Source organism: Parasteatoda tepidariorum, chromosome 9, assembly GCF_982258835.1.
Source record: "Parasteatoda tepidariorum strain Cologne lab strain chromosome 9, Ptep-v5.0, whole genome shotgun sequence".
NCBI lineage: Eukaryota > Metazoa > Arthropoda > Arachnida > Araneae > Theridiidae > Parasteatoda > Parasteatoda tepidariorum.
Genome location: NC_141763.1, coordinates 94,544,100 through 94,571,628, shown reverse-complemented (window position 1 = coordinate 94,571,628; position 27,529 = coordinate 94,544,100). Strand labels below are relative to the sequence as shown.

At 33.2% G+C, this 27,529-nt stretch overlaps 1 protein-coding gene across 1 annotated transcript in view; it reads left to right on the top strand.

The window, feature by feature from the left end:
* LOC107442137 (uncharacterized) overlaps positions 1 to 27,529 on the top strand; it is a 136,748-nt gene that overhangs the window by 85,448 nt on the left and 23,771 nt on the right. The window contains exons 3-5 of the mRNA XM_043047815.3: positions 17,410 to 17,471; positions 23,676 to 23,804; positions 25,624 to 25,768. Coding sequence (XP_042903749.2) covers positions 17,410 to 17,471; positions 23,676 to 23,804; positions 25,624 to 25,768 — 336 coding nt within the window. The remainder of the gene's footprint in view (positions 1 to 17,409; positions 17,472 to 23,675; positions 23,805 to 25,623; positions 25,769 to 27,529) is intronic.

The following is a 27,529-nucleotide window of genomic DNA, read 5'->3' as shown; positions in this document are numbered from 1 at the left end:
TCATTCTTTTTTTATTTTTCTTCATATGTCTATAATTTTTCTTTGTTTTATCTTCATTTTGAACTTTTATAATATATATATATATATATATATATATATATATATATATATATATATATATATATATATATATATATAAGATATGTTCTGTCATTAATAAAATTTAAAGAAATATTAAAAGTAATTTCATGTCGAAAAAAGTGCTCGTGTGAGCTTGCACTTCACTTTTAGAACGGGTCCTGAAAATGAATTATGGGCATTAATAGATTTACTACGAACGACAACCTAATAATTGAGTTTTCATAAAGAAATCGATACAAAATAAGCTATCAGGAGAACTAATTCCAGCTATAGGATGATTAATATTTTCGTCAAATCGAAGGGGTTGATCAGTAGGTCGAAACTGATCAACATTTTCATGAATTTTGAGGCAGATCCATCTACTTTGAAGAGCTCTTCATCATCCCCCATAATTGTTACAAGGAAATTCTTCCCACAAAACTGCACGATTACCGATAGGTTATGAAAAAAATAGAAAGAAAACTAAACTAGGTTCGTAATGATGCTTTTATTCAACGCTTTCGTTCTTAATCATGCTTCGTTATAAACTCACCGGAGGGAAAGTGCATTCTTTGGCTTGGAGGACAATTACGTGTTAGACGTCCCATTAAAAACAAATCAACGGCAACAACAAATTACACAGTTCTTCCATTCTGAAAATGTTCTCTTTTGGAAAGGGTGTGGATGTATTATTAATGTTAAGTGTGCCCAAAGGGATTAAAACATGATTCTTGCAGTTTGTACAATGGTTGTTGTTTTGCCACCATTCGACTACAACATGGGCTGTCCATAGAAATTACACAGGGTGTTGACCAGTCATCAATAGCGGGTGTGCAAATATATATGCGCACCCGCAAATATGACCGAAGTCAATAGAATGTCGAATTTCACTGGTGAATGTCCGAAATATTCGTTATATCCTATTTGATAATAATTTATTCGTTGATATTATTATATTTGTTCGATATCTGCTGAGGATAAATTAGGAGAAACATCAGTGTTCGGAGTACCAGTTAAATGCATACTGGGCAGTGGCACTGGACCTTAAAAAAACACTGATGTAGGGCATACCGGGAAAATGTATATCGGGCAGTGGCAAATAAGTAGATCTAGTAGATATTTCGAACATTTACCAAAGCGACTTTATAATTGTCAACATTCACCGGTGGAAGGATATATATATATATATATATATATATATATATATATATATATATATATATATATATATATATATATATATATATATATATATATATATATATATATATATATATATATATATATATATATATATATATATATATATATATATATATATATATATATGTGTTATACAAAAATTATAAATACTTCTGTATTAATAACAACATTAAAACTCTTTCGTTTTCATAAAATGTCATGTCTTTGGTAAAGAATAGGTGTAGAAATTCTATTTTGGGACTTCAAGGCTGAAAACATACCATTGAATTATAATTAGATTCATATTTCAAAGGAGGAGTTATTTTTAGAATCTTGTTCCTCTTTCACTTCCATATTAGAAAGCATTAAATGGATTTTCCATAATGCGTAGACTTACAAGGTATGTACGACTGGAACCGGTTTACATCTTTCTCTGTTAGTATTTAATGCGAGACCGATGGTTTTCGCATGACTCTTGTTGTATCATGCATTCTTTGTATGATCTTCCGGAGTTTTATCCACCCCCTCCCTTGTGGAGAGTGGATGTGAAAGTTATAGCCACCAGCCTACCTTTAAATAAACCTTTTGATAATTTACTTAGATGGCTTATGACTGCATTATTAAAGCTGAATACAACAATGATAACAGGGATGCAGCCCTGTTATTATATATATATATATATATATATATATATATATATATATATATATGTACATATGTAATACAAAAAGTAAATACTTTTGTATTAATAAAAGAATTAAATCTCTTTCGTTTTCATAAAATGTCTTTGTTAAAGAATAAGCGTAGAGAGATTCTATTTTGGGAATTCAAGGCTGAAAACATACCATTGAAATATAAATAGATTTATATTTCAAAGGAAGAGTCATTTTTAGAATCGTTCCCTTTTTCAATTCCATATAAGGAAGCAGAAATGATTTTCCTTAATGCGTAAGGTTACAAGGAATGTACGAATGTGCCTTTTTACTTCAAATCTATGTTGGTATAAAACGTAAGAACGCATAGTTTTGCGTGTCCTTTTCATCATGATGTGATCCAAATAAGCTGTTCCGGGATTGTCCGGAGTCTTGTCCACTCCCCCTCCTTTTCAGGAGTGGGGACGTGAATTGTTAGCAATACCAGCCTCCATTTAAATAAACCTGTTTAGAACGTCTGATGGCTTATGACTGCAATTATTTCAAGCTAAATACAACACTGATAACAGGGTTGGAGCCCTGTTATTACAAGCCGGCAGGATAGGTGCTTGCTGAGGAAATCTTTGGACCGGCTGTGACTGCACGTTGAAATTTTCCTCATCCCATCCGTTTTGAAACCTCATCCCATCCGGAAAGCTTCTCCCCCCTTGGAAAAGAAGAGAAAAAAATCGGCAGTGAAAAAAACGTTGAAGGAAGGAAGGAAGGGCGATTTCCACCCGTACTACTTGTACCTCGTCGCGCCTGAAATGCTGATGTACTGAAACCAGTGAAAGTATCCCATCCGATGACCCTACAGTTCCATAGTGCCTCTAAGTATGAAGAAACATCAACCATGGTAGTGATTCGACACCGAGTGATCCTCAAGTTGTGTGTGCTCAAGTTGTGAAAACAAAAAAGAATGTGCGCGAATCTTATTCATGAATTGCTACGATTTAAGTGCGCGAAAGAAGAAAAAAAAATGATATGTTTGGTGTCTCTCGTCAAAGAAAAATAGATGAAGGTCAAAGGAGAAAAGTGTGGCAAATGGAAAGGATTTACTGTAGATATATTTTTTTCTCTCTCATTTTTTTTTCTTTCTCAATGTTATGCTTAAATACTATAGTAATATTGGATATGAGTAGTAATCTAAATATTTTATTTTGAAAAATGGAATAGAGTATTACTAAGAGTTAGATTGTATTTCTTGTGTTTATATATTTTTTTTTATAAAAAATTATGATATAGTATTGTATTTATCGTGCATATAAAAAGTTTTTTTTTTCTTTCTTCTCTTCAACGAAATTGATGAAGGTTGGCGTTGGAGAGTAGGTTGTTCATATTTTATTGAAGTTAAGATTGAGCCATGCTCTAAACTTTTTATTATGAATAATTCAATAGTATATTATTAAGGATTAGATTGCATTTCTATTGTTCATTTATTTATTTATTTTTTACATAAATTATGATACAATTTAGTTCTATCGTGCATTTTGAAATGTTTTTGAAGAAAAAAAAATATAAATGTAATTCAAACGTCAATTAAATTAGTGACGGCAAACTAAATTAAGTTTTTAAACTTTTGTTTCCTAATGATTTTTCAAGATCTAACCACATAAAAAATTTAATTTTTCAAAACTTTCTTTTGAACCTAAAAATGAAGAGTTTTCAAACAAACTTAAAGAAATTTGTAATTCTCTTACTTTTTCGGACTTGGTCAAAACTAAAAATTCCTATTTTAAAAAATGTGAAACCCAAACAAAAGGACAGTTAACACTTAACAAAATTTTTGAGACTCCCTTATTAAGATAGGCCACGTTTTTAACTCAGTTAAGTTTTTTTTACTTGATACTGATTTACTATATGCTTTAGTAGGGTTGTAGACTTGCAGGGATTTTTTGTTTGTTTATTGATTGTGTCGGCCCAGTTGTTATTCTATTTGGTAAGAGACTGATCATCTCTGCTAATTCTAAAAGTGACAACTTATCTTTGCACAGTAAACAGCAGAATTCTCAAAATGTTAAGGTTAAAAATGGTGAAAAAGATGTTTCAAAAAAAGTAAACATCGAAAAAAGAAAAGAATGATGCTTCAAAAAAGTAAGCATCGAAAAAATGAATGTTAAGGATGTTTCAGTAAAAGTAAACATCAAAAAATAGAAAGAAAGAATGTCCAAAAAGTTCAAATGTTTCGAAGATAGATCTAGTTAATGGATGCGTTCATTATCAGGTGAATATCGACGAAAAAATATGTAAAGGGTAACAAAAACAAAAAATAAAAGGAAAAATAGGAAAAAGAAGGAATGACCAAGAAACTGATTACAAAAACAAAATAAATAAACAGAAATTTAAGTAAACAAAATTTTGAAAAAGTACATGTATCAAAGCTTAGGAAGTATCACAAACCACACAGAATCTTAAATTCTGATTAAATGACACTTGTTGTCCAGTTCATTTGCATAAAAATTTTGTATATTTTTGTGTGAAAAATTTTTAGTAGAATAGTTGTATTTCATCAAGTAAAAAATATTTTTAACCACACAGAATCTTAAATTCTGATTAAATGACACTTGTTGTCCAGTTCGTTTCCATAAAAAGTTGTATATTTTTGTGTGAAAAATTTTTGAAAATTTTAGTAGATTAGTTATATAAATGTTTAATTTTTCTTTCTGTTTACTTACTAAATAGATAAATTGCATAATCATGTTTTTCATATTTTTGTCATTGTAAATAATTGTTTTTTTTTCTTCTTCACATAATTGAAAAAATGTTGTTTGTAGTAGGGAAAAAGGAACAGTCGTACCAACCTAAAAATTTTAAATTTAAAGTTTTCTAAAATTTTTTATTTTGGCTCACAAAAATTTTTTTTTGGGGGGGGGGGATGTAATACAAAAAGTAAATACTTTTGTATTAATAAAAGAATTAAATCTCTTTCGTTTTCATAAAATGTCTTTGTTAAAGAATAAGCGTAGAGAGATTCTATTTTGGGAAATCAAGGCTGAAAACATACCATTGAAATATAAATAGATTTATATTTCAAAGGAAGAGTCATTTTTAGAATCGTTTCCTTTTTCAATTCCATATAAGGAAACAGAAATGATTTTCCTTAATGCGTAAGGTTACAAGGAATGTACGAATGTGCCTTTTTACTTCAAATCTATGTTTGTATAAAACGTAAGAACGCATAGTTTTGCGTGTCCTTTTCATCATGATGTGATCCAAATAAGCTGTTCCGGAATTGTCCGGAGTCTTGTCCACTCCCCCTCCTTTTCAGGAGTGGGGACGTGAATTGTTAGCAATACCAGCCTCCATTTAAATAAACCTGTTTAGAACGTCTGATGGCTTATGACTGCAATTATTTCAAGCTAAATACAACAGTGATAACAGGGTTGGAGCCCTGTTATTATATATATATATATATATATATATATATATATATATATATATATATATATATATATATATATATATATATATATATATCCCTGAGGTGACATAAGTCATGGGATAGCAACATAAAAATATACAGATAACATAGTATCGCATACAAAATGTATATATGGGTCGTGCACGGGTAAAGACTTTAATTTTTGTTCAAATTATTCATTTGAGAACGTATCTGATGTAAATAGGGATTCAAGACGAGGATTAACAGATTTTGAACATGGAATGGAAAATGGATCAGATGGCTTGACTGAGTGTAAGAGGATTTTAAAATCCAAAGAATTACTAACTGGAGAACAATCACAAAGAAAAGAGAAGAAGGGAGTAAGGTTCTAGAGAAGGCTTTGGTCCACAAAGGGCTGTCATGGTAATAGAAGAAAAACATGGAATCGTAAATTGAGCTAGACGCATGAGACATTCCTTTTCGGAAATTGTGAGGGAATTTAACATTCCTAGATCTACAGTGTCAAAAGTGTGTTGATAATGCCAAATTTCAGGCGTAATCTCCTATCATGGATAACGTGGTAGCCGACCGCCTAAACTTAGTGACCACCAATGTGTGCATAGTGTTGTGATGTTAACAAACCAATAACAATGAGTGAAATAACCACAAACGTGAAACGGGAGTTCGTTTGGACATCGTGGCGAAATTTGGCTGTAATGCGGTACGCCAGCAGATAACCGACTCGAGAGGCTTTAGTAACAGAACGAGATCACGTCTAGCTCTTCTCTTTAGCTCATGGTCAAGTAGTGGACTGATGTTAATGACATGGTTCCCAGTAGAACACCGAAGTCAAACATCACTTCCTGCGGTCAGTAAGTGGGTGGATGACCTCTTTGATCAGCCTGCTAGGGACCGAGGGTGTGTGGTATCGGTTCTCATTAAACTGTTCTACCATTAAGTGTTCGACTTCGCGCACAGCTCGTCCTGCTACCAAAGCAGGGAAGCCATCCCCACTGCAGAGGATCACAATGCCTCCAGATCATCCTCAAGGATGTTTCCCAAACGGTCCCAATAGCTCATTGGAGAGCTCTAGTGTGACGTAATTAAAGTACCTATCTACCTAGCTGGGCTCGTTCCCACGTTGATTGGATCTAGTCTTAGATTTGTTGGGCTGGAAAACTGTACCTTGGTCAGATGAGTTACGATTTCAGCTGGTCGGAGTTGATGTGTGAGCTCGAGTGTGTCTCAGATCTAAGAAAGCATGGATTTGAGTTGTCAACAAAGTACTATGAAATCTGGTGGTATCCCATAATGGTATAGGCTGCTTTTTCATGGCCATGACTGGCTTCTATGATCCGATTGCGCTGATCACTGGCAGGAAATGATTGTGCTTAGCTGCTTGGAGACCACTTGCAGACATTCATGGACCCAAACAACGGTGACATTCTTATGGGTGGCAATGCATTGCATCATCGGGCCTCAATGTTCTTGACTGGTTTGAAGAACATTCCGAAAAAATCCAGCGAATCCTAGATCACTCAAATGAGATATAATTGAGAGGCTCCAGTGAATCCTAGATGAGATATAATAGAGAGGTCAGTCCGTGTGCAAAATCTCGCATCTACAATTACATTTTGTAACTTTGTCTCCTTCTCGCTTCAATCGCCAACCTTTTGTTATCACCGTTTTTTGCTTCTGTGCGTTATTTAGATTGTTAAAACTAAATTAAAAGGTATTCAATTGAAAGTTACAAACATTTTTATTGTATTAAAGCAGATTTAGTTTCACGCATTTATTTCCCGATTTTATTGGGATAAAACTTAAACCTTATCATTTTTCATCAACTTCCTTTACAATTTCGTTCTTTTTTTTCTGACTCTAATTTAATTTTTGATCATTAAAATAACTCGCTATTTGCTCTTCGCCAGAGATAAATCAGTTGTAGTGCGGGAATTTAATTAATAATAATATTTTACACTTTCATATTCATTATTCATTCTGTGTATACTGACTATGCTATCAATATATGCAATAAATGACCTAAGGTCATAACAAAAATAAGTATAACTTATTTAATCTGTTGTTGTTGTTGTTCATTTACGTCGCACTAGAGCTGCACAATGGGCTATTGGCGACGGTCTGGGTAACATCCCTGAGGATGATCCGAAGACATGCCATCACAATTTTGATCCTCTGCAGAGGGGATGGCACCCCCGCTTCGGTAGCCCGATGACCTGCACCCGAAGTCGAGCCCTTTACTGTAGAACAGTTTAACGAGGACCCATACCGCACACCCTCGGTCCCTACGCACACTGATCCAAGTGGTCACCCACCCGCACAACTTCGGCGATCTGCTGGGAACCGTGTCTTAACGATCAGTCCACTGCGGGACCTTATTTCATCTAATCATTATAAAATGCTTAGTAAATTGAGGTGCCGATTTAAATATCTTTATTATAAAATGGGTTTTGTCCCAATATGCGAGCTATCTTACTTAACTGTGTATTTGCTTTACGGATCAATAGATGGCGCCACAAAAATTGTTTTACACTTTTTTTTTTGTTTCGATAATTTCCATTTTTCTAGCTAAGTTGCATGACATTCCGGAAATATATATCTAAGTTATTGATGAAATTTGAAAAAATATTTGTTTAGATATAGCTTTCATGTCATTTTACTAAATTTAATAATTTGTTTAATAGAAGGTTGACCGTATAAAGCTAGCTATAGTGGTTATAAATTAGCCGTAAGACTTCCGGGTTACTGTTGCCGATTGATTTTTACGCCTAAGCTTGGAAAAGCGTGCCATGCAGTATTATTATACTTGAAGTGTTCACAATATTACGCGTTCTTTTAATTTAACTTTCAATGAAACAAATAACAAATGTATTTGGAAGACCTTGCAAGAATGCTTATGATGCTACCAAAAAAATATATATTGGCGATATTTTACTCAATTATAGCCAAATATGGGATAACACTCAAAACGTGGCAAACCTTTTTCATGTTGTGATATTAATTTTCTTAAATTTGTTTTTGTCTCACGACCTGTTAGAATTCACAAATTACAGAAAACTCTTATACATAATAAATAATTTAATAAAAAATCTCAATAATAAAACGTAATAACAACGTATAATATAACAATAATAAACGTAAATTTAATAAAAGATCACGTTAATAAAATTTCCTAGAACATCGAGCCTGTTCACACATCGCCTTGTAAGCATAACATGAGCGGAGTGATACACCGGAAGTTTTCTAAATTTCTTCCCTTCTTAGGAAAATTTGTTATTGTTTACATTCATCCAACCATACATATAAATAATATTTTTTTAAGAATTATTTTTTGAAAACATTTTAGTGGTGACCGTAAAGTAACTAAACAGTTAAGTAAGGTAGATTGCAGGTTGGGACAAATACCTTAAAATGTTGCATAATAAGATTGCATAACAGTATTACTTTATAATAAAGAAACACAAAGCCTCTTAAAAATATAAAGAGCAATATATTTTAGTTGAGTATTCTGGAAAAGGATGATAAATAAATGTTACAGGTAAATTACTTTAAACTAGGGATAAAGAAACATTTTACGGGCAAACGATATTTTAAAAATTTTTATTAATTTTATGCTGATGACAGTCTAAAAAATTTAAATTTTCTTTCGATGAAACTGGATCATAACATGTGATTTTCTGGCTAATAAGAATCTGCCTACAACAATAGAAAACGATTTTGTGCCAATGCGTTTCTATGTTCTATAATGGAGATAATAATCTAAGATTTTATGAAAATATTCTCCCGTGTTAAACACCATTAGCTCTGTAATAATTCTACAACACGGTGACTGAGCAGCTGTTTCAACTGTTTAGACACAGGTGATATAATATATTTTTTTCGGTACTGTGTGTGCTTTGTTTTAATATGACCTGATTACTTTCTTAAAGTCCATGAAAGAAAAGGTAGTAAGATTGTGATTTTAGTTTATTTTCATAGTGTTTAAATTTGTTCAGAAGACTTCTTTTGTGTCGGCATTAATTAACACTTTACCGACCGGCCGTCGATTAATCGACGTTTTGTTCTCAGCGCATACCGACCGGCCGTCGATTAATCGACGTTTTGTTCTCAGCGCATACCGACCGGCCGTCGATTATTCGACGTTTGCTCCCCAGCGCTTACCAACCGGCCGTCGATTAATCGACGTTTTGTTCCCAGCGCTTACCGACCGGTCGTCGATTAATCGACTTTTGACCGATCTGTGGTGACTACGTTTTCCACCAATTCAGCATGCCCTGAAAAAAAAGTCAGCTGTCGTTTTCTCGAGTGCAGCTGGGTGCGACCAGATTTTCCTGCGAAAAGAGTCGGGATTTTTCATCGTGCAGCTGGGTGCGACTAGATTTTCCTGCGAGGAAAGTCGGGATTTTTTCATCGATATGAAGGTTGTATTATGCAAATTCCCAGCCTTGAACGGGGATAAAAGCCCACCAGCAGTTCTCCAAGCAGCGCAGTCAGCCAGCGGTTCTCAACCAGTCAAGCAGGCAGTTCCTTTAGCCCTTAGAAATGAATGGAAAGGATAGTCTCGGCGAGTGTTATCTCGACGACCTGTCAGATTGTCTTGACTGCCGTTCAGCAAGTAGTTCTGATGACGAAAGTGATAGCAGTAGTATAGTCATTCGAAAGCGACGTCCTGTACCACTGATATACAGTGATTCAGAAGACGAGGACATGAATAATAATGTTGAAGACAACAATGATACATGGTCAACGAACGACAAGAGTATAATTTTGGAACCTTTCGAAGGCAGCTCTGGCGTAAAAATTATGCCAAGTTCCTCTGAAAGCGTAATGGATATTGTGAATTTATTCATTGGAAGTGACCTGATTGAGCACTTCGTGAGGGAGTCTAATAGATATCATTATCAAATTGTGGAAAAATATAGAATTACATCAAAAACGAAAAAATGGAAAGACGTCACGGTGACTGAAATGAAGAAATTTTTGGGCCTGATCATTCTCATGGGACAAGTAAAGAAGGACATTCTCTACGATTATTGGTCTACAGACCCATCTATAGAAACGCCGTTCTTCTCGAAGGTTATGAGCAGGAACAGATTTTTACAAATAATGCAAAGCTGGCATTTTTGTAATAATAACGATATTTCTCCCAATTCGCATAGGCTGGTGAAGGTCCAGCCTGTCATTGATTATTTCAAGGAAAAATTTAACAACGTATATAAACCAGATCAACAATTGTCTCTAGATGAATGCGTAATTCCGTGGAGAGGTAGACTGTCAATCAAAACATATAATCCGGCAAAAATTACAAAATATGTAATACTGGTTAGAGTGCTGTCTGAAGCTCGTACAGGACACGTATCCAACTTTTGTGTGTATGCCGCTGATGGAAAAAAATTAGAAGAGACAGTATTATCGGTCATTGGACCGTATAAGAACATGTGGCATCATATATATCAAGATAATTATTACAATAGTGTCAACATAGCTAAAATTTTTTTTAAAAATAAATTGCGATTGTGCGGGACGATTCGAAAGAACAGAGGTCTTCCTCAAATACTTCGAACGGTCAAGCTTTCAAGAGGCCAACATCAATTTCTTAGAAATGGCAATATTTTATTACAAGTATGGAATAATGGCAAAAGAAATGTAAACATGATATCGACAATACATTCTGCACAAATGGTGGAATCTAGAAACAGAAGCAGGACATCACATTGCCCCATACAGAAGCCTATTTCAATAATAGATTATAATAAATATATGAAGGGCGTAGATCGCGCAGATCAATATCTGTCCTATTACTCCATTTTTAGGAAAACAAAAAAATGGACGAAACGTGTCGTAATGTTCTTCATCAATTGTGCACTTTTTAACTCCTTTAAAGTATATACAACTCTGAACGGACAGAAGATTACATATGAACATTTTCTGCACAAAGCGGCACTTTCATTGATAGAAGACTGCGAAACTGAAGAACAAGGTAAGGATCTACCTAATTCCGAACCCACAAGAACCACATCCCGATTTGATCATCCCGGAAGACTCGCAAATTTCGGGAAGCATAAACTAGTAAATATAGTGACCAGCGGTCAATGTAAAAAACCCCTACGACAATGCAGAGTTTGTGCAAGTAAAAAAAAACTAAGCAGAACAGGTTTCGCTTGTAAATACTGCAACGTCCCACTACACAAAGGTGACTGTTTCGAGCGCTATCATAGTTTAAAAAAATATTAAACAACCTCTTTTTTCGACAAATATTGTTATATGGATTATGGCATATTTTATGTAAATAATAAACTGAAAACGATTGTAATAGATAAAATAAATATTGTTTAACACTAATATGATTAAAGTAAAAGATTTTATTAAATTTCGTTACCCTACAATAACACGAAGCGTACAATTTTACCAGAGTTTAAGAAAAGCACATATATTCCCGCGCGTCAGTCTAGGCCAGCGGTCGGCAAACTTATTAGCCAAAGAACCAAATATGAACATTACAACAATTTTTAAAAAAGTTAGGAGCCAAATCTAAACTAAATGTATTGGATTTTTTGTTAGTTAAAAATAGTTAAGTAAAAAATGTTACAATTGACCCCACTCTCCCCTATCGTTCCCATGTAAACATGCTTCCAACCGTTCCAGAACTGCTCCGACATGTTACGCGTCATAGAGAACATATTTACATGCAGTTTCCATTGAGTATTTCGAATACTTATGCCTGATTCTTATACACAAAAAGAACCGATAATGACAATTCAAATTCGAATTATACAATTACGTATTATGTTCTGCAGACTTTTTTTTTAATTTCTGGTGACAATTGTAGGAAATACGAGAAAAAAAGGAAACTGTCTATCTTGTTTTAAAAGAAATTGCTCATTAAAAAATTCCTACGTCATCAAGGGTTTTTGTGACATTCTATTCATTCTTTTTTGCTACTTACGACATCTTGAGAATTTTTTTTCACCTTCATTCTTTACTACTTTGTCGCAATTATTGACAAGCTTGGCATTCATCCAAATGGGGGGAAAAGGTAGCATTTTTGTGTCAAAATTATTGTGTTGCCACATTGCAAAAATTGTTCTTCATCACACTAATTGCACAACGAAATACATGCTTTCTAATTCAGCAGTTTTAAAAGAATGTTCCGTGGAACCTTAGGGTTCCATAGTATAGTCACAAGCGTTCTGAGAGTTAAAAATTGTTTTACTAGTATTTTTGAAACCTATAATTACATTGATAATAAATCAGTAATCCAAAGATTATTTTTAATATTTCTGTTTTTTTTTTTTTCGAAAAAAAATTATTTAAATATAATTCCAATGTAAAAAAATGGTGTAGTCTTTTTTTTAAATACATTTTAATAACAATATCTATTAAATTATTCAAAGCATTTATAAAAAAATTATAACTGAATCTTAGAATAAAGAATTATACTTTTATAACTAATCACAACGTTCATAACAGTCATTTTTCAAAAATCGTAATTTACTTATTTCAGATAATGTATTCTTCAGAAAAAAATTCCAAAATAGACTGAATACATCCCCAGACTTGTTAATTCAACTGTGTGACATTAAAGTTAGTTTTAAGACTATTATTATAAAGAAAAAATCAAACATTAAACATCAATCATTCAAACATTATTTTATAACCTAACAGTCGTTGAAGAGCCTACCTAATTTTTGGGTTTACGACTACTAATGTTCAACTCCGTTGCCTTGTAATTTTGAACCCAAACCAGAAGACAAGGGAACTCCTGGATTAAGTATTGGGAGAAATTTACCCTCATTTACGTTACATGGAGAGAAAAACCACGAAAACATCCCATGGTTAGCCTCACGGCAAGGGGACTCTAACCCATGATCTGCCTAACACAGAAGATATAGATACTGTAGCAGTTGGTTTCTTACGACCATCCGAAATGGAAATGTACCGGTTATTTTAATTGACTAATTTTTAATTTTGTTGCAACTATAAATTGTTGAAAAATATAAAAAAAAAACTGACTGTAAAATAATATTGGGTGTTGGTGAGAGATGCGAGCTAAAAGCTCGCTTCTAAGCATCCTTAATTAATCATAAATATTCATTCTTCATAAATAGCATAGTTTTTTAGTTCACGACAATAATGAATCAAAACTGCAATTATTTTTCTTTCTAGCAAAGCTTTTCATTAAAATGTTAGAAAATTATGTGTTTCATCATAAGTGATTTAATCAGATTTGTTTTAATTGGTCGATTTAATTTATCAATTTCAATTTAATTTCTTTTATTTTTACTTTAAATAAGTACAAAATACTTCTTCGGGTGATTTTCTTTCATTCCGACTCCATTTTACTTAAATTTTTATATGACTCAAATGTTTACTGACTGTTATTAACATAATCAATACCTATAACCAAACTATTTAGGATAAGTTGATAACAAAACGGTTGAAGTTAAGAAAAGAAATGAAATATCTAGTTTAAATTGCATTATTCATTACTTAATAGTCTAATAAATTGAAACGCACACAATGGTGTTTCGAAACTAACATTTAATAATAGTTGGTTATTGACATACATAATTATTGTTTTTGACAATTAAAAGAGCAATGATCGCTTTAATTCTTATTTATAAGAGAGAAATAATGTTAAAAATGTTCCGGTTTGAAATGATATCGTTTGACTTGATTGTTAATCTACGAATTTAATAACCTGATTGAATTATTGTTAAATAGATAGGTGACTAGACTGATTCATCTGATAACAACTAAAATAATTATTACTTATGCAGTGTAATTTGTATCTAATATGCAAACTCAAAAGAATTGGGCTAATGTGAATTGCGTTGAAAAAACAGTCAATTTTTATCGTCATAAAATTCAGTAAACAATGTTTTTCGAAATTCTTTCTAAAGAAAGCAATAATTTAAGAGCCTTACACTTAGGGTAAAGCAATAACTTTCAGCTATCAATAATATCTTGACTTAAAGAATTATCTGGGTTTTAGAACGGGTAAATAACTTGAATATTTTAAGAGTTATTAACCATTTTAAAGAACGTCGAATTTTCGCCCTTGATAAAAACTATCAAAATCAAAGATTACTTTTCCATTTTTGTAAAATTCTAAATGCACAATGCATTCTTATTATAATGCATTGTTAAATTTCATAGATTCTATAACAGTCGACCCAATTTTGGGTTTACGACCACTAACGTTCAACTCCGTAGGCTTGTAATTTTGAACCCAATCAAGGAAACAGGGGCGTTCCTGGATCAAGTATTGGGAGAAATTTGCCTTCGTAGAAGACTTTTCGATATAACTAACCCGTATTTGCGTTACATGGAGAGGGAAACCACGAAAACTTCCCACAGTTAGCCTGAAGGCAAAGGGACGCTAACCAACACCTCCTAGAAGAATGGAGAGGGAAACCTCGAAAACTCCCCACAGTTAGCCAGACGGCAAAGGGACTCTAACCAACACCTCCTAGAAGAAAGAATATCTCAGCACGGACTTGGTTAGTAGTCCGACGTAACGATCATAAACTGCGCAGTGGATGAAAATTAAGAGAGATGTCACTACGTTCGGACTACTAAGCTGCGCAGTGGTGGTTATGACGAAGGTGTCCACGTTTGGACTACTAAAGGATCAAATTTCTTGTTTATGGTAACCCGTGCTGAGGCCTTCTCTTTTCTAGGAGGTATTGCTCTAACCCATTATCCGTCTACCACTGAGGATATACGTCAGAATTGTGGTCGGTGCAAACCGGGTGCGGAATTCGTATCGACCAGCCATCGCTGGGATAAGAACCGGGTCCACCTCGTTGGAAGCCAAACGCTCTATTCCCAGAGCCACCACTGCTCAATGCATTGTTAGAGTAACTTTTCATACATTATAAAATTTGATCATGAACACTTTTCATTTTCACAAAACTGTGACTGTTCTTCAAGTAGACGTTTTACGCCATTTTGAGAATTAGCGTAGAGGACGCTGCCTAAAGCTAGGCTAATCCTGATTTCTCACTAGTTATGAGAGTAGCTTATCAAAACTGAGTCATTTTATGTAACAACAGAGCCTTCAAAAAACAGGCTTAATGCTGGTAGTGAAAAAAGGACAACTTTTTAAGAGAGAATAGGCTTCATGGTCAATTTAAGAACATTTGATAGACAGCGTTGTTCATTTCACTTTTTCCTTCCTTTCCTTTCAATGATGAAATACTTACCTGATTTAATAAATGAGTTGAAATAGAAGTAAAGGGGGTCACCTTATACAGCAGACGATATAAAAAGTTCATTTTCAAGAAGCCTTTTCTGAACAGAGACAATACTTAGAAAAATGATTTTTTCCCAGCATTAGTTTTACTCTTTTCAAATATTTACTAAGAGCTTTTAAAGCATTTGATTTCGGTTTCGAAAGAAAAGTATTTAATTTTACAAGTACAAAAAAAAGTACGAAATATTAAATTTTTTAAAAATAAAATTTTAAAAAAGACTAGTCTTATATAATCCCAATGCACTAATTAGACCCAAGACCAAGATAGATTGGTTGGCAGGACGTAGGAATCGTGTTCGTGAGAACGGGAGTACAAAGGGTTTCACTTCCCGGCCGGTGAAACCCTGTGTATTTAGTGGTTACTGGTGCCATAGATGGCGCCACTGAAAAACAAGAAACAAGCCCTCTGCTTTACATTCCCTTGGTTTCCCAAGCAGGCTTGCTGTCGTTGGTAAGTGACAAAAACAACAAAACACTGTGGTCGGTGCAACACAGATGCGGAATTCGTATCGACAAGCTATGGCTGAAATTCGAACCCGGTTCACCTCATTGGAAGGCGAACGCTCTATCTCCTGAGCCATTCGCGGCTCAAACGATATTAGATCATATACAGTCTAACTTTAATCCCAAATGGTATCTCGCACTAGGCCTGTGCACAGTTTAGCTATAACCCCAAACAGTACCTCGCATTAGAATCACTTATACTATAGCATTAGTCTCAAATAATACCTTACTTCAACCAATGCACAATCAAATATTAGCCCAAAACAGTATCTCTCATTAGAGCCATAATTTAGTCTGCATTAAATATATATTATCATTATTTTTTTTGAATTTCTTATCGAATAAATTTTTATCATAATCATATATCAAAGTTAGGAATATTAGAAAAAAAAACGTTCTTTTCGTGAAAAATTCGTTAGTCAAAATATATAGTTATGTAAAAGAGCGGCATAAAGAACTTCTTTTTAATGTCCCTGAATTAAAAAAGGCACATTTCTTCTAAAATCGATAGAAAATGGATTTAATTATGAAGTATAAGATTTAAAAACAAAAATGTTACTTTTGGTCTAAAGTAGTAGGAAAATATGGAATAGCAAAATTTAAGTTTATTAAAAGAAAGTAGTAATAGAATTAATGCTAAATAGTAATTTAAGAAGAATTTTTTTTTTTAATGGCGGGCACTTGGGTTGCATTGTCCCATTCATGGGGGGGCGGGGGTGGAACTGCTACTTTCTTCTCGTTACCCAGTGGGCACCTGTGGCGAAGCTACGCCTTGGAGCAGCGTCCGCCCACGTCACACAACCACAAACCCGTTTATGGGGCGGTTCACATTCACACAAAGGAGAAAGGACATAGAACACAGAGAGAAAGAAACATCATGCCCTGAGCGGGATTCAAACCCACAACCATCGGCTCCGCAGTCAGGCACGCTGACCACTCGGTCACCTGGTCGGTGAGTCGAAAAATTAAAGTGAAGTACTTCTAAGTTGTTATAATTAAAGTGGAGTACTTGTAAGAATAGTAAATTAAAGTTGAGTAGTAATTTTAAAGTGGAGTTATTGAATGTAGTAGCCGAATCAAAATAAAGTAGAAATGGTTAAGAGAACATGTTTTATCACGTATTCTGAAAATGCATTTTGTTTGGAAGATAACTTACATAGAAATTTATTTATAATAATATTATAACAGTAAAGTATTAATAATAATATAAAGTTAGCTCATGATGCATATTTAGTATTGATCAAAAATGTTTATTCTTAGCTTTTATTTCATTTCCATTTATTTGACGAAAAGTTTGTGTATTTTTCTTTTAGGCGAGTCTAGATTCCGTTTGGACAATGGTGATGTCACATCGGCTACGCAACAAAATGCTAAGGTAAATATTTTTTTGATTCATATCTAGCATTATGCTTCTACGTGCAATTTAAAAGTTTTGTAAATTTGAATATGTTTTATAAACATATTCGGTTACTTACATAAATTTTTTTATGTAATAGTTTACATTTATAATTAAGAAAAGAAAAAACAGATATCGAAACCTGTCAAATCACACCCTGCAAAAACTTCTACCACTAGATTACGGTCAGTGACCAACAAAAAGTATTCATAACGCACCGTAAAAATAAATTTATGCCCGTAAAGCTACAGGTCTGTCTCCAATAGTACAGATATGTCAGTAATTTTTTTTTCACGTGAGATATGCGTTAATTGACCGAAAATTAAGAATTTGTTCTTTAAAGTGACCTTCAGTTGGGGCCTTCACGTTGTTTAAGACTAAAGGAAGTTAGTCGACTCAAAGTGTTAATTTTGCTGAAGAATGAATTAACAGCCAACTCCGCGAAATTAACGGTAATTTTTTAGAATGTAGTGAAGAAATTAAAATGAAAAACAACAAAACCAGTTTGATTAACTGATGAAAATTTAAGGTGCTTCTAGTAACGTCTTCTCAAAACTTACGACAATAAAACAGGTTTTTGATGTTTTCACTTCCCGTCTTCTTCATTGCTGCTAGCCTTTAGATTTTAATAACACAAAAAGTATAAATTGTTCTTGTTTTTCGTAGAAAATAATATTTTTGCAAAAGCATATGAAACTAAAACTCACATAAGGGGCAGCAAAAATATTATTTTACGAATCTTTTTTTTTCCACCCTCATTTCGTACAAGGGGTTTAAAAATACATATCACGGGTGGTCACTCATATACAAAGGGAGAGTCATTAAAAATGTATATTAAAGATGGTCATTAAAATATACATTAAGGGAGGTCAATCATATTAGGTGTCCAATAATAAAAATATATCTTAGGTGGCTATGAAAAATATTTATTAAGGATAGTTAAGGAAATAAAAGCATGACGAATATTTCAATCAAAGTGTATGTAACAAAATTAAAGATTCAGGGAGAAGAACGGTTAATATCCATTTTTCACAAAAATGACGCCTGGACCACCATCTTGTGCATTTCAAGAATTACTGAATTTTTAAAAATCAATGAAATGGAAAATGTGTTTTCTCCGAGAGTTATTACACAGTGAAGAGGGATCGTGTTCGGGGAATAAAAGGTTTCTGCCCACGCGTTGAAATACTAAAGTGTAGTGAAGAAGATGATTGGAATACTAGTGAGGTGGGGATTGGGGTGAAATTTTGAGGAAAAAACGATTCTTGTCCAACCTGATTTTCAAATTTTATTTTTTCTCAACATCAAAAATTGCAAATTTTGTTTGGAAATTTTGGGGGGATGTAAATAAATTGTGTGACATTTGCGCATATTTTTTTATTTTTACTGTTTCTATCGAATGCATGCTCCTTAAAATTCTTAAATCTTGAAATTCGTTAATCTGAGAATTAGCACTCAAGAGTAGTGCGCAATAAATAAATAATAAAAAAAACAATAAACTGATCTGAGAAATCAAATTTTTAAAAAGCTACTTTTTTAAAACTCGATTTCTCAGCAACTATTCGACCGATTTCGCTCAGAGTTTGCTCTTTGAGAAACGAAATTACGTTCTTTGAAAATATGCAAAAAATAGTATACCTTACAGTTCAAAATTTTTTAGACTATTATTAAGTAAAATAAAATTAAAATAAATACTTTCTAAAAGCTATTTTATTGGAGTAATCTTTGAATAAACAAGTTTAAAAAATTTTTTCAACTCGCTTAAAAATTTCTCTAGATATGGCAAAAAGTAAAAGGTTCGAAACTTTGATCCGTTCCCTTGACCAAACTATGAGAACCATATTTCCCAGATTGGGGCTAACCCCTATATTTTGGGGGTCAGAAATTCGTATCCGTTGAAAGAAATGTACATATATTTATTCTGAAAAAGAACGGTTTGGTGTTTGATTTTGTAACTTAAAATATCGTCGGCACCAACTAACTAGGACATTTGAGGCCATCTGCTCGAACTATTGCTATTCAGTCTTGGAACAAGAAGATCCGGTCATTAGATCAAAAGTTATTCAAGGTGGTCCATTTATTTTTTTGCGCACTCTACACACACCGTTTTCCCCTCTGATCTTCTATTGAAAAACGAACAATTTACCACTCAGAAAATATTTTAAATATTTTTTCCCATTCTTTAACATGCATTTCAATAAAATATTAATTGCTAAACAAGATAGCTTAGCTGAGAAGCGAGTAAAAATTTCGATTATGATGTAATATCAAAACAACAGTATTGACGTGCGGGTATGCATTTCCTGCGACAGAACCTTGCATAGTTTTGTGGCTAATTAAGTACTCTTTGATACGCATTAACCTCTCATTATTTTTTCATACAATTTTTAACTATCAGCATACTTTTTTTCATCATATAAATCTCCAAGGTCGTATTCTGCATGTCCAGTAAATATCCGCTGCTTTTGTTATCGGATTTTTTTTTCAATTCATTGTGTTTGGGTGACCTTTGAAAAGATGGAATTCCATTTATGCCACTGTCAACCATCCTTTCTTGTTCTTATTGTCTTTTGTCCTTCAAAATGGTAAACATGTTACCACTTTCTGGATAGTTGTCTTTATCACATTCCATTTATAGAAATCCATTCTTCACAATTTATCGGGTTTCTTCGCGTATGCAACAGTTATTAAAGAAGAAAACGCAATAAAATATTTTCGTGAAGTATCGGTGAAATAAATCTATAAAACGGGTTAGACAATTGTCTCTCTTACGTAGCTATGAAGCAATGTGACTATTTACGCGTATATGAAACGAAATAAAATATTTTATTCGACTTACCAGGTTGAATCTTCAATTCGAGGATACGGAAACTACCTTAGCAACGAGTGTAACTTTTCATCAGACGTTGTCCTGGCAATGACTGGAATAATCCATTCAATAGTGTCTTCAAAATCGAAGGGCTGATATATTTCTAATGTATAGGCTTAAGACAAATGATTAACCGAATTTTGAGTACTTTTATTTTAAAAAATGTTTCTCATATTACAATAAATAATACACAAAATTAAAGAAAACTAATATCTGGCTATCACCAGGCAAGCTTGCTAACGGTTACTGTTGTTTCGAAGATTTGAACAAAGCTTATTAACCATAAATCATTTTACATTTATTTAGTTAAGAAAGGTCACGATATTTCTGCAATTACTTTCCATCATTATTTTACTCTTTCCACAATAACAGGTAACTGCAGACTTTCAATTGGGAAGATTTCTTATGACTGTTAGAGAGTATCGAGTTTTTTTAGTTGTAAATGTATAATATGTGATTCCTACGTTACAGTGAAAGCATCTAATCTGTCATCAAGTTCCTCCTACACATTTTATCGTTTCTCACAGCTAATGGCTCCTAATACTGATCAAATACTTCCAACAGTACCAAGGTTTATTAGTTAGAAATGTGTGAAGAATGATTCTTTTGTTACATTACTAACATCTAACCTGTCATCAAGTTATTACTTACATTTTGTCGTTTCACACAATTTTAATGACTCATGATGCTGCACAAATACTTCCAAAAGTACCAATATTTTTCAGTTACAAATATATGATGTGTGTGTGATATCTTTGTTACAATGCAAACATCTAATCAGTCACTCAGTTCGCTCCACATATTTTCACGCAAACAATGGCTCCTAATGCTGTAAAAATGTGGTATCAGTACAGCTTATAAGCAGTGTCTTTAAAGTAACCCCTAAAAACCACAAGCCTTCAGGTCTGGTGATCTTGGTGGCCATGTGATGAATGATAAATCATTATTTCCCACGTCCAAGAGAATGTTTATGAACTACTGAGAAAAAGCCCTGTACAGCCTCAGGAACCTTTGAGTAGATGACAGATTAGATGTTTTGTCATGTTAGAAAAGGATCACACATCAAGCATTTGTTAATGAAAAAAGTATATTTTACTTTTTATTTGTGTATCATTTATTGTTGCAGTAGTACTTTACTTATTTAAAAGAGGTGCACAATGCACTATTTAATTTTATAACCGTCATTGAACAGCTGAACCTATTTTTTGGGGTTACAACTAATGAATGAATGGCTCACCCGCTTTGGTAGCTGGTCAACCTGCGCCAACACCTCCCAAAAGAGAGAAGGCATCCGCACGGGTTGGGCTGCCATATTAATGAAACCCAATCCTTTCTTAGTCAAAATGTAATGCCATCTTTCGTACATCTTTCGCAATTTAGTAACCCAGACGATATGAATATTCCCCCACTGCGCAGTTGATTCTCGCTACGCTGAACTACTAAATTTATCCGTGCGGAGGCATTTTCTCTTCTAGGAGGTGTTGCCTGGGCCGAAAGTGAAGCACTTTACAATAGATCAGTTAAACGAGGATCAATATTGCGCATCCTTGGCATCTTCACAGGATGATTAAAGCGGTCACCCACCCGCTCAGTAACTGTTGACAGTGATGCTTGACTTCGGTAATTCCCTGGTAACTGTGTCCTACGATCCTTCCATTCTGAGACTTCATTTATTATGATAACAGGAGTAACATTTCAAAAGACATTAATATATTCAAAACCCCATCCTTTATGCCATCCTATTTTTATGTTCTAGTTAACCTAAAGAGATACGAGTCGCTTATTAAAGATGAATTTGGGTTCATTTCTGAAATTTAAGTTCTATGCTTTGGATATAAACATTTTTTTATAAATATTTTATTTTATATTATAACCGTCGTTGAACAGCTGACTCAATTTTTGGGTTTACGACTACTTATGTTGAACTCCGTAGCCTTGTAATTTTGAACCCAATATAGAAGATAAGGAAACTTTTGAATCAAGTATAGGGTGAAATTTGCCTTTGTGGAGGACTTTTTGATGGAACTAACCCGCGTTTGCGTTACATGAAGAGGAATACCGCGTGAACCTCCCACGGCTAGCCTGACGGCAAGGAGACTCTAGCCCATGATCCGTCTATCACTGAGGATATTTCATGTCAGCACTGTGGTCGGTGTAAGCCGGATGCGGAATTCGTATCGACCAGCCATCGCTGGGATTCGAACCCGATTCATCTCATTGGAAGGCGAACGCTCCATCATATAAATGTGTCAGATAAAGGCTAAAATTCACGCTCTTGTTATTCGAACTTTGTTTTCTAAAAAAGAATAGTTTCATTGAGATTTTTTTCTTGCTTAATTCGAACAACAAAAAGCAAAGAATAAACCAACTTGAATGGCTACTGACATCAATGTTGCTAGCTCCAGTGAAGTTGATCGTTGAGTCGCGGCTACTAGAAAAAAGTTAGCAATAATTTTACCCTGTCCTCAGTTAGACTTAATAGGGATCCTATGAACCGAGGGACCAATATTGGGATGTCTAGATTTTTTCATCTAGAATGCCTTTTATTGGGCAATAACAATTCTATATTGGGCCAAAATTGGTTGAAAAGTTTCTGTAAAACATTGTGAAAAATGGTCGATTCTATATAGGGCCGATATAAAATATTAGGCTGAATAATGGATATAAGATATTACGTTAATCTAACGATTCTACATAGACCCTATATCGGATAAATATCGGCCCTTTTTACCCGGGTAATAAGGCCTTATTGAATTAAGATTAGAGGATATGAGTCCAATGAAGACCCAAGTCATTTTGTTGCTTGGGGAAATGCACGAACAACACATCAAATTGCAATATTGTCAAAAATGCTTTAAAGGTATAGTCAATAAAACAACGGACAGTCACGTTCCTAATCGCTTATAATCGATCCTATGATTAATAATTGTTTGATTGTGGCGACTTAGTGGTTAGGACACTCGGTTGTCATCGTGAAGGACTGTGGTTCGATTCCCTGCAGTGGCGTTTGAAGTAAATCTAGCTGATGGGTACTAGTTTGTTTGAAAAGTAAGGGAAGTCAGTGCGCAATACTGACCACACTGCTACCGTTATAACCGTTGATCAGGAAATTGTGATATCTTAAATCACAATTACCAGAAAATTGTGCTACCATTATAACCATTGATCAGAAAATTGTGGTTCCTTAACCTTAATGATCCTACAGGCTCCCAACGGGCTGTTGCGGGAATGCTTTTATTTGATAATTGTAATTAATTAATCAGTTAATATTTCAGTTGCTGCCGTTTAAAAATAAATTTCTTTTGTCGCAACAGGCATCCAACGGGACCAATGGTCAACAGAAGAAAAATCGCCCATTCTCTAGTCTACCATTCCACGCTGTCTTCCACCCGTCTTCTGGAAAGAAACAAAAAACGACAATGGACGATACTTACTTATCAAAGGTAAAATCTCCCCTTTTTTTGTTCATCTTTCTTTATAACTTCACTATAGATATCATTGTCCAGTTATTGAGAAAAGTTTAGTTCATTTTATCAACTTTCATAATTATTTGATTAATATTCATGATTTATTTTGTTTTAATTTTGGGTGTTTAATATGAAATATAGCGTTTATTACAAGCATAATTCAAACATTTATTCTTTAAATTAATTTCTTCTCAGGAAAAAAAAACTAGATTTGTAATGAATAGTGATTTAGCCGAATTTTTGGCCAAACAAATAGACTAAATACCTAATATTTGTCGACCGAGTAGCAAAATTTTTCTCACAATTCTAAACTGAGGCGAATTAAGTTTTATTTATTTCAATTTATTTTGAATTTTATGAAGAGTAGAATTCACGTAAGAATTGTTTATACATTAAATTTAAAAACAGTTTTCATTTTCAATTTCAAGAAGTAAACGGTTAATTTTTTAAATTCCTTTCTTAATTAGTTTGATTGAATAAAACGAATAGTTTTGTAAACAATAAAGTTTTCAATGACACTTAATTATAAATTTTGAAAGCTTTTATTTGTTTATTAATTTATTTTGACATTCTCTACTAAGTCTCCAAGTTTTAAGAGACAAATTCACCTTTTTCAAATTAAAGAAACCGTTTTGAAGCAGGAATTCAGCAGAATCTTTCTTATCTTTCTTCTTAATTTCAAATAAATTTAGACTCAGAGAGTTTTTAAAATTTCGCTTCAATGTCTAAAATTTAATTTCAAGTCTAAATTTTAAGGACGTTTAAACAATTTTGCAAATGACAAAATAATTTTGAATAGGATTTTTCTTTTGTTGACATTTTATACAAAATGTTAAAAAGTTTAAGGGATGTTTCAACTTTTTTAAATAAGGCAAGAAATTAATAAAATCAGCAGGGGTGGATCCAGAAATTTCTCCTGGGGGGATCATAGACTCAGATTCCCTCCCCCCCCCCCACAATTTTTTTTACAAAAAAAATGTTTTTTAAATAATTTTTTTGAAAAGAAAAAAAAACTGGGGTTTTTAATGCTAGTTTTCTCATTTATTTTTTTCTCATAATGAACAATAGAACAATACATAAATAATTCAAGTATTCAAAATCTCTAAATAATTAATGTAATGCGTTTTTTAGAAATTTTGGCAAATCTGTCAATGATTTTTTCAACGCCCAAATCAATTTCTCGATGAATGTTTAATAATGCAAGTCCATTCAATCGTTCTTGATTTTGAGTTGCCTACTTAGGTGTATACGTCCGCTTAAATAATTTTTAAAATATTTTATTTCTTTTGTAAACTATTAAAAAAATTATTATTATTATTTTTTTTTCAATTTGGGGGAGGGGGTCATGACGCCTATGACCCCCCCCCCCCGCTGGATCCGCCATTGAATATCAGGTTGTTTATAAATCATGTACAGTTCAAAGTTAAATCTCCTTCTCCAGTTATTGTTTTCATTTACACCACCAAGTTTACTCCTCAAAATCTTTCTCTCTAATATTGAGATACAGTTTTGTCATTGTCCTAGTTTCTGCAGAATATAAAATTTGTATAACTATTTTAAGCAAATAAAATTTGTTTAGGACATCTAAATAAATTTATTTGCTTTGTAGAGGAAACCACACATCAGTATTGAGTTTTTAACCTGCATCGTACATTTAATCTTGACACATGTAACAAGCTTAAAAGAATTTTGTTTAGCGTAACGCGTCCCATTAAAGAGTTATATGATTTGTAATATTGCATCAACAGCAGGGAGTACATTTTTCACACCATTATTTGTTTCGCAATGTTGGCAGCACCTGGAGCGAATCACGGTACCTCTGCGGGGTCATGACTTCACAGGTTTGGGATTCAACATCTGTGGCAACATGCGAGATGGCATCTTCGTCAAAGATGTCCTTCACAGGGGGCCGGCCTCCGAATCAGGAAAAATAAAAGCAGGTCAGTATAACACTTCTTTCTTTTTTTTGAAATATTTGTAGAAACTTTTTTTGTTATTTCAGATAATTAATCATCTGTTACTAGAAGTGTTTGAAAGGTAAGAGAGATAAAAAAAAAGATATTTTCGTTATTTTTGTTCATAAATATTTTATAATTAAACCGTAAACAGGAATAAGGTAATAGTTTACAGTGGGAGGTCCATCTCCTTCTTGGCGATTTGCAAATCAACGAATATATGTCTAATAAACCAAGAACCAATCACAGGTAACGTCGTTGAAAACAAAGACAACAAAGTAAATCATGGTAGCCAAAAAATTGGATTTCAGCAAAACTGAACAAAAATTATCGCCAAATCAAGGGGCTCCCGATTCTATACTAAAAGCCATAAATAATTTTGAAGAACACTAGTTTTTTAATATAACATTTTAAATTAATGGTTTATTGATAGAACAAATTTAGTAACTTCACTACCATCATTTAATATTTTCGCCTTCCAAACAAGTCTGTATCATCCTATTGATAGTTATATAGGTTTCTAAATCATTTAACGTATCTCTTTAACGGTAACTTATAATACCATATTAGTGTAATTTACACAAAAAGGTATACAAATTGTACTTGCACTTCAAGATGAAGAAGATTACGAATACCCACACATCCGACATATGACGTCAGCGAGAGATGGAGGATGATAAACAAACGTGTTAAAGTTGAGCCTAGCTTCTTCTCAAAAGCTAGAATGCTAATTTGCATGAAGTTAATTTATTACAGTACCGTATCACACATAAAATTTATTGAAAAGCAAGTAAATTCACTCTCGTTTGCGTTTTTTACTTTACTTAGATTTATTATTTGTTTATGTATTTTATTGTTACCGAGATATATTTTTGTTTTGTGTACCTGGCAACTTCGAAGTATAATTAGTTTTTTTATGTCCTTACATTGCTTCGTACCTTTTAAACACAAATAATAAATTAGTTGACAAATACGCGTATACAAGAAATTCTATTCAAGATAGTTTCAACACACAATGATCACGTTTTGAGCAAAATGGCTTTAAAACACACAAAAAACAGGCACCATAGGCAGTCAAGAGCCTGCAGCGCTTTCTATTGTAGAAAACACCATCCATTACAGGTACAAATTAAAGATACGAAAATATTTTTAGGAAAACAATAAATTGTCTTTTTATGCTGATGATAAGCAAATAAATATGGATCCTACCATGTGATTTTCCAGTCACTAAAAATACTTATTAGACGATCTAACTACGTTAATAAGACGATTTACGTATATGCGACAAAATTGCAGCCTTCATATATGTTTGCAAGTTATAAAATAGTAACGAAAAATAGCTTTTCGCATCGATTTCCGTGCATTAAAAAAATTATTGTACTAATTTTATTGTTCTATGCCTACGTTAGGTTTTAGTTTTAAAATGGAGTAACTGAAAGTATTGGTTCAAAATTTTTTCTTAAATTTAAGTGTTGAAATATCAAATTTACAAGTGCATGCATGTACTGACAATATAATTGTCCATTATAAAACATTATTTAACTCGTTTATTTATTTATTTATTTTGTTTCAGCATTTTAATCAGTATGGTGAATCTATTTACTAAAATATTTTATCCTTTTTTTTCATTTGATTTTAATAAATACTAATCTTCAATCATTTCGGGGTTATGAACCTTGCTATGGCGACCGCTGCTGTTGGATTATTTTTATAGAATTCCTTTTTTTTAACTTTTAATTTTGTTAT